Here is an 8,506-nt window from a genome sequence, read left to right on the forward strand (position 1 = left end):
ATGTCTCTAGCCATGTGTCCATGTCCTGTGTCTATCTGTGTCCCCATTTTCCTGTCCCCATGTCCTTGTGCCCCACATCCCCATGTCTGTGTCCCTGTAGCTGTGTCTGTGTATCCATGTCCTGTGTCCCCCTGTGTCTGTCTGTCCCCATGTCCCTGTATCTGTGTCCCTGTGTATCCCTGTCCCCATGTCCATGTCCCCCTGTGTCTGTGTTCCCATATCCCACATCCCCATGTCTGTGTCCCCATAGCCATGTGTCTGTGTCCGTGTCTGTGCCCACATTCTTGTCCCTGTCCCCGTGTCCATGTGTCCTATGTCCCCATGTCCATGTGCCCCTGTAGCTGTGTATCCGTGTCCATGTCTGTCCCCACATTCCATGTCCATGTCTGTCCCCATGTCCCTGTGTCCCCATGTCCCTGTGTCCCCATATCCCCCATCCCCATGTCCATGCCCCCATAGCCATGTATCCGCGTCCGTGTCTGTCCCCATGTTCTTGTCCCTGTGTCCTTGTGTCCCATGTCCCCATCTCCATGTGTCCCCATGGCCAAGTGTGTCCCATGTCCCCAGGTGTCCCTGCCTGTGTCCCCATGTCCCCGTGTCCCATGTCCCCCTAGCCATGTGTCGGTGTCCCTTGTGTCCCCCCATGTCCCCCCGTGTCCCCCTGTGTCCCCCCATGTCCCCCCGTGTCCCCCTGTCCCATGTCCCTGTGTCCCCCTGTGTCCCCCCTGTCCCCCCCAGTCCCTGCGCTCCCCCCTCCCTCCCCCAGGGGGCGCTGTGCCTCCCAGCGGCTGACGCAATCCCCGCGCGGGGCGGGCGGGCGGTGCCTCCCCCTAACCCCTCCCACAACGGGAGGGGGCGGGACCTCTCCTCCAGCCAATCAGCTGCGGCGCCTCTCCTTGACGGACAGCTCCTGCCCTCCGCCCCCCGGCGGGGGGGGCAGCTCGGAGCCGCGCCGCTCGCGCCCCCGCCGCCATTTTGTAGCGGCCGCCGCCGCCTCCCCGGCCCCGGCCCGGCCCGGGATGGCGCCGGGCCCCAGCGGGGAGCCGCCCTCCGCCGCCCCCGGGCCGCTCTGAGGAGCCTCCCCCTTCCTCCTTCATGGAGCCGAGCGGCCGAGAACGGGGCAGCCCCATCCCGGGGCGAGCCCGAGCCTCTTCCCTGCTGGGTTTTGCCCCGTTTTGGCCCAAACTGGCGGTGCCCAGCAGCGCGGCCCCCGCCGCCCCGGGGCCGCCTCAGCCCAGCCCGTCCTTCTCGTGGCTGCGCCTCGCCTCACAGCTCCTCTCGCCGCTGCCCTCCCTCCTGCACCGCCTGCGGCCCGGCACGGCCCTCAGCAGCGCCTTGTGCCCGGCCACCGCGGCTCCTTCACCGCCGCCGGAGCCTCTCCCTTTGCTCCGCCGGGCTGAGGAGAAGGGACACGGAGGAGGTGGTGTGGGGGGGGGGGTGCGGAGTGGGGAGCTTTTTTCCTTCGTTTTGGGCTCCTCCAAGAGCCCCTGGGGCCGGCCGCTGAGCGCTGAGCCCTTGGGTGAGGCCTGGAGGGGCGGCGGGGGCTTGGGCGAGCTGGGGCTGCTCCGCTGTGAGCGCCTCGGGCTCCTCCAGCAGCGCCTCCTCGGCGTGCCCGAGCCCGACCACGGCTACCACAGCCTGGAGGAGGAGCAGCAGCAGCGGGGGGCCGCCGGGGAACCCTGGAAAAACGAGGAGCAGCAGGCACCCAAAGGTGCCCCCGGCCCGAAAGGGGAGCTCCAAGGGGAAGGTTTGGGCGGCGAGGAAATCCAGCCAAAGATTCGGGTTGCGGCCAGGCCGGCTTGCGCTAATAAGTTGATAGATTATATCCTCGGGGGGACCTCCAGCGGGGAGGAGAGCGCAGAGGATGATGATGAGGAGGATGATGAGGACTGGGATGATGATGAGGAGGATGATGATGGTGATGATGGGTTTGACAGCGAAGGGCTGCTGTCGGATTCAGACGCCGGGAGCCAGAGTGGGGAAAGGTTGCACCTCTGGAAGTCCTTCTTCAGCCTGGATCCTTACAACCCGCAGAACTTCACGGCCACCATCCAGACGTCTTCCAGCAGCCCAGGGAAGGACATGCACGGCGGGTCTGATGTGGAAGAGGAGGAGGACGAGGAGGAGGAGGAGGATTCTTCATGGGCAGACTCATCTTCAGGCTCTCCTCACCTCAGTTCGGAAGAGCACGACGAGTGGGAGTGCAGCAGCGCGGATGAGGCAGAAAACTTGAAACTTTGGAACTCATTCTGTACCTCAGACGATCCTTATAATCCTTTAAATTTCAAGGCACCCTTCCAAACAGCGGAGAAGAAAGGGAAGCCTGGCTCAAAAGGAACAGAGGGGCCGAGTTTGGGCACTTCGGAGCGTAGTCACTTAACTGTCTGTCGGGTACAGCTGGAAAAACATAACTGTGGGGTCCCAGACTTGGTGCAGCATGGCATTCTTTTGGGTGAGAGATGTAGAAGTACCACGCGGAAAAAGGTATTATTTTGTTTTTGTTTGGGATCTGCTAAGTGGTATGTGGGTGGGGGAGCTGATTTGCACCAGGATTTCAGCCGCAGATGCTACCTTGTGAGCTTACGCTCTAATTATTTGACTGCAATCAGCGTGCCTCATACGTGATGGGAGGTTTTGTCATTCAGTCACACTGGGCACAGAATTTCTTTACGCTTTATTTTTAGACTGGAAGTTAAGTTTCTTTTTAAAACATAGTTTTCATCTGTATTTGCGTTCTAATGTGTCTTCCATCATCAGGCGAACGGATGAGACCTGTGATCTAAGTTTTGCCCGTGGAAAGCAGCCTTTTCTGTTGTGAATCACGTTGATAAAGTATTTCAGGGCTTGTGTGTGCGCAGTGTAACTGAGAATGAAGTGTGGTAAGTACCTAGGAGTGTGGCAAGCCTGCTGTTAGAGTTCTAGGCAGCAAAAGTCTTTGGGAGTAGGAGAAACTCTTCAGTTGTGGGTTAGCACATGCTGTAAGCTGTTAAAACTTTCAGTAGAAGTGCTTTAATGCTCCTAATTCCGTTTAAGAGTCATAATTCAGCAGTCTTTAGTTCCATGACATCCTTTTTTATCGGCTTTTGAATGTAAGCTAGAGGTGCTAGGATTCAGGTGAATAAATTTGCCCTCTACAAGGTTTTGTGATGCTACAGATGGACACGGCTGCCTTTCAGACACGAGGCGTTCCTCTGAGTCTTGCCTGACACTTCATACCTTTGTGTCAGTAACAGCCTGTGATACCAAGTCCCGGCATAATGCCCTGGTGTAACAAGACAGCAACAAAGGCAAGGTGTGTCCTGCTTTCTGTGCCGTTCTTACAACACAGATTTTGCCTCCTTGAGAGCCTGGTTTGGGCTTCATACCTGCTCTTGCTGGGGCAGGTGGCAGTGACAAACTTAGGTGGTTAACGCAGGACAAGCCACTGCTTTGCCACCTAAATGGAGAGCAGTTTTTGCAAGAGGACCTTTGTACCTGACAGCACGTGTCTGAAATGCTGTCGCGCTGGTGAGCCCGGCTGTAAGTTCCTGCTGTCATGCCCTAAAATCTCGTTGCGTGGCAGATGTGTACACTTAACAGCACTTCTTGACTGCAGTAATAATTTTTTTAGACTAATTTACTGAGTCCGTGTGATGTAGCAACACAGGGAAAGACCGGTGATCTAGATGCAATATTTACTTCAGTGCGTGTACAAAACCCAGTAATTGTGCCCAAGGGTATCTCAGACTGATGTAAAAAGGCTGAAAGGTGGAAACTCACTAAGGGACAGGCTGATGTAACAGCGCCGGGTGCCTGAGGGCAGGTACCTCGTTAGGCCTGCCAGCAAAGGGGGGCAGAGGTCGCCCAGCAGTGACCAGTGCCTGCCCAGGAAACCTCGCAGCCCTTTGCCCCATACAGGGCTGTTTCCTCTGTGGCATCATGCAAACAGCAGCAGCGTTCGTGTTTGTACAGCCCTAAAGCCTGGGAGTGTTCGTGTCGCTTGTGGGATGTGTTCGTACACATCAGATGTGTTCCCAGGGCACGTGGGGGCTGATGCCCACGCTTCCCAGACCACTTCAAGTAATTTGGGGTGGCTGCACTGCAGCTGGGTGACCTCTGGGGCTCGCTTTCAGCACAGTCCCTTGGGGCTTTGTGTCTTCTGGTGGGTATTCCTGTAGGACACCCCTCCTCTGCCTCTCACCTTCGTGCTTTCTGTGAGGGGTAGAAGGTGGCAGTACCACACAAAGCCATCTCCTCCTACACTTCTCATTATGCTGACATGAACGGGGTGTGAAAGTGTGGGTTTCTGTGAATAAAGTGCAGGAATAGAGCAGCAAGGGTTTGCTACCTCCACAGATTCCTTCCTGCTGCAAATTAGACTATACTGCTAGAACTACAGCAGTTGCCTTGTCTTCAAGAATTGGTCCTAGCCTGAGAGTCAAGGGACTCCGACAGCTAGTTTGACCTTTGGTTTTAAGCCTTTTATATAGCTAAATAAAAAGCAACGCATAATTCTGCAGGAGTCTGAACTAGTTTCTCTTTCACTTATTTCTTGATAAGAGAAAGATTTGGATCTTTATGTAGTTATATAGCAATCAGCTAAGTGCTGTTGACTTCAGACTCTGACCCTGGGAGGTTTTTTCACTTTCTTAAGAATGAAGAGTGGAAAAAATTGGCCTTCAGTTTGAAGTGCCCCGACTGACTTCATTTCCTTCCGTGAGCTTACAACTGATACCAGCGCTGAGCAGATGAGTTTGTTCCAGTCACATGGAGATGAGTGTTGGTTCCTTAAATGCAGCGTAGTGAGATGCCTTATCAGGCACTCAAGTTGACTCACGATTACTCATTCCACAGAACAATGGCTCTGGCTTTTTATATGATGCACTAATCAGAAACCGGTTGGTACCATCCGCTCTGAAATGAGTGTTCTGGTACATCCTCCAGAGTAACGTGCTGAAACTGCGTCTGTGAGAGGTTAAAATGGTGCTGGGGGGCTGTTGTCTCCCAGGGAGCGTTGGGTGCTCTGCTGTCAGCCCCTGATTAGGGACTGCTTTGGGTGGAGGGAGAAGTCAGCAGCTGCACGTGAGGTTGCTTTTAAACCTGAGAGGTGAAATATGCTCCTGCCTAGCTGGTGCAGGCCTAGCATGAGCTGGTAGCCCACCTGAGGGTTTGCTGCTATTTCAGACAACTTTTATTTTTAAATAATTGTATGTGCAGGTGAGGTTTACGCTCCTTTTGTGTATTTGGCTAACGACTTGTCTTTTCCAGGTAACCTTCCTTGAAAAAGTTACTGAGTATTACGTCAGCAGCGAGGAGGATCGGAAAGGACCCTGGGAAGAGCTTGCCCGAGATGGCTGCAGGTTCCAGAAACGTATCCAAGAAACAGAAGAAGCCATAGGGTACTGCTTCACCACAGAGCATAGACAGAGAGTCCTGAATAGACTCCGAGAAACCTGCTCCAAGGGGGTTGAGCCCTTCTAGCACCTTAAAAGGACCTGGTAGTTGGGTGTGACCCAGAGCACTCAAAGATCTTCAAACCAAGAAGTGGCAGCTGCGTGTGTTTTTTTTGAAATGGGGAGAAAAGTGGGATTCTAATGCTTTTTCCCAGTTTAATATTCAGCCAACGAATATACCTGTGTGTATCCCGTTTTTGACATCCAAACAGAACCTTTCGAGTATCAGCAAGGGTGAGGGCGGTATAGTTGCATTCCTCTTCAGTACCATTTGAGAAACAGACTGCTTTAGGTTAAATCCATTCCAAAAATGCCTTGTCTGCCGTACGTTGAGAAGTGGTGGCTATTCAGTTGGAATTTTGCACTTTGAAAAAGCAAACATATTTTGAAGGAAATATTTATGGAGCTCAGAACCTAGCTATTGCAGTTTTGATTTAAAGTTTCTAAAGGCATGTGCTATTTGTTTGTGGTTCTCCATTTTCTCTAACCTACACAAAAGTCTCCGATTTTGTTAGCTCATGTTAACTTTACTGCGTGAAGCAGAGGCTTTTTTTTTGCTTCCTTTTTAACGTCCCAGTTTTGCGTGTAGTCTAATTGTTTGAGTGTTGATGTAACGCTTTCACGTCTAAATATTTCAGTCTAGCACACTGGGGGATTCAGGGGAACTCTGGTGCACTCTAAGCCCTTTGGTTTGTCTTTATTTAAGTAATACCTTTGCCCAGTACTGTTCCAAAGGGTGTTGGCTGCTTGTGCACCAAGCTGCTTTGCTTTCAGGGCAGTGAAAGGCCTCGTCCTGATCAATAATTGAAGCTTCAAGGTACATATCAAAGCTGTGGCTGATGGTCAGAATTGATAGCTGCACGTGTGGAAGCAGGCCCTAGGTCTTTAGGTAATCTCAGAGCAACTTCACCCTAATTGCTTCTGCTTCCCAACTGAAGTGGAGTGTGCTTTGTATTTCTTTTATCGGTGCGTGTAAGGAGAATTATCTTTCTGGAAATCTGAGACTACAGAGTGCTGTGTTCTTTACCAGAAGCCAGTATTAATACCTCTCTGCGTCCGCACTTTTGTTCGTTGGGTACCAAAATAACATTTCACGTGTGGCATCTGAAAGTTGAGGTCCTTGGTGGAAGGAAAACACTCCTTATTTGTGTTCGTAACTTAAAATGTTTAATTGTTTCAGTCAAAATAAAAGAGCAGCACAGTTTGGATATGCATGTGGACCTGGAAGATGATGTATGGCTGTAACCCAAGCAGGAATGAGGTCATGCAATGGAATAAATACCAGTCAGATCTAAAGAATTTGTATCTGTTTGCAAAAAATGGTGTGGGGAAATGATTTGCTATTTTGTTCATTCAGCTGACTAGGAGTGCCTCCATTTTTGTAAGGAAGAGACCTAGAAACACTTGAGATTTGTCGTCTCATTATTCAAATCTGAATTCAAAAGGAGTTATGGATACATGGAGAAAGGAGCTTCACAGAGCTTTACAGAATTTTTTGCTTCACCTTGCTGTGCTTCTGGCGATTTTAATTGTCTTAAATTTCAGAGCTGTGGGGTTTACTCTTTATGGAAAAAGTTTATTCTTCAGATTCAAAAATTACCTTTCTCTGCCACGTGCTAGAAGTGTTAATTATGAAATTAAGAGAGTTAACTATGATTTATACCAGAGTTGTCACATAAAATACAGCTGAAACTTGGGCAGCCTTATGGATTGGCTAATTGAAAGCCATGCAACAATGTTATTCTAATCCCTGTGGAATAAAAAAAACAACACATTCTTTTCTAAAAAAGATTATTTTAGTTGTGAAATGGTAAATCATGCCCTTGAATCTTATGGATTAGCTTTCAGTTTTTAGGAGTTGATTTTCCTATATCGTATTTGATAACAGGTGTTCTGCTGTTTTGTTTAGGGAAAAGCACGCGGGATGATTAATGTGTTAGAATTGGAGAAAACTTGTTGACATATGGTCCTGGTGTGACTGATAAGGAAAAATGCTGTTCATTGCTCCTGGTAAAATATACGAGAGCTTTTTTCCATGACACTCCTAGTTTATTTGGTCTTGTAAAGCTTGCTGCTGCTTCAATTACTCTGGCGAACTTGGTGTAGGGGTGTTCATAAAAACCTCCAGGGTGATGTGAATTAACACCTGCAAACACCGAACAACTTTGTGCAGAGGCTTGGGAAAGGCTACAGCTGGAAATGAACAGAACTGACAAATTATCTACAAACTAGGCTGAAAACTGTTCCTTCCAAAAGTCCTTCTGATATCTGAGATTATTTTTTTCAACCTGCAGTGTATGAAGCACTCTGTTCTAAAACTGCTGGTTCTCAGAGAAACGTGCCTGCTCGGGTAAGTTTTTTGTTTGTTTGTTTGTTTTTCCCTCCTCTCAAACCTCATACTTTCAGAGTATCCAGTGGTGGTAGGAAGTTATTCTAACACTAAATTTATGAGCAAGCTCATTATTTTTTGTCACCATCTTCCCTATAACATACTTCAAAGGTGTCTTACAGGATGTGTACATGTGCGTTTGGAGTGAAACATAAAAAAATAATACTTGTTGAACTTTAAATCAAAACTGTAATTATCAGATTTTATTTTTGTATAATTTAGAGAAAGTTAGAAAACCTTCAGCATTGGCTTTATACAGATTTTAATTGATTTGTGTCGAGTTTGTTGGGTTTTTTATATCTAAAGTTATATTTCTGTACATAACAAAACTATTCAGAACTAATCTGTAAATTGTAATAAAGATATTTGCAAGATAACGCTGCGCTGTGCTTTTATTTGAAGGAGCTGATGGGAGATGTCGTGAAACTGTGCCAAAGCCCAACTCGTGCCTGTATATTTCGCTTTGAGAACTTTAAATGCTTCATCAGAATTGGTGTTACAGAGGAGGTGGTAATTTGGGAGCAGGCTGTAAGGTCTGAACCAGTAACTGCATGAGTGTAAGGGCTCCTGTACTGCTGGAGCCTTTAAACTGACCCAAAATGTGCAATTCCTCGTGATTCACGTTGGGTCTTGGCTTGGTGTAAGCGGGGATGGTAACGTTTTATTGCTCCAGTTGACAACAAAT

General features: G+C 49.3%; 1 protein-coding gene across 2 annotated transcripts; it reads left to right on the forward strand.

Moving 5' to 3' along the window:
- The first annotated feature begins 933 nt into the window (after positions 1 to 933).
- PPP1R15B (protein phosphatase 1 regulatory subunit 15B) lies at positions 934 to 8,198 on the forward strand. Of its 2 annotated transcripts, XR_011089838.1 has the most exons (3): positions 934 to 2,484; positions 2,758 to 2,879; positions 5,248 to 5,373. XR_011089838.1 is itself a non-coding variant. In XM_068660308.1 (2 exons), the coding sequence occupies exons 1-2, from the start codon at positions 1,096 to 1,098 to the stop codon at positions 5,458 to 5,460; spliced, it is 1,602 nt and encodes a 533-aa protein (XP_068516409.1). In that variant the 5' UTR covers positions 937 to 1,095; the 3' UTR covers positions 5,461 to 8,198. The 2 variants fall into 2 exon arrangements, 1 of the variants encoding a protein (XP_068516409.1); XM_068660308.1 differs by lacking the exon at positions 2,758 to 2,879 and having other exon boundaries at positions 937 to 2,484; positions 5,248 to 8,198.
- Positions 8,199 to 8,506: the final 308 nt, after the last annotated feature.

The sequence above is a fragment of the Anas acuta genome, chromosome 24 (assembly GCF_963932015.1).
Source record: "Anas acuta chromosome 24, bAnaAcu1.1, whole genome shotgun sequence".
Lineage (NCBI taxonomy): Eukaryota > Metazoa > Chordata > Aves > Anseriformes > Anatidae > Anas > Anas acuta.

What these genes read in the sequence shown, in the direction of transcription:
- PPP1R15B (XM_068660308.1), top strand. Translation starts at nt 1,096, where the DNA reads ATGGAGCCGAGCGGCCGAGAACGGGGCAGCCCCATCCCGGGGCGAGCC. An exon ending in GAAGTACCACGCGGAAAAAG is followed by an intron (nt 2,485 to 5,247) that starts GTATTATTTTGT and finishes TGTCTTTTCCAG; the next exon opens with GTAACCTTCCTTGAAAAAGT.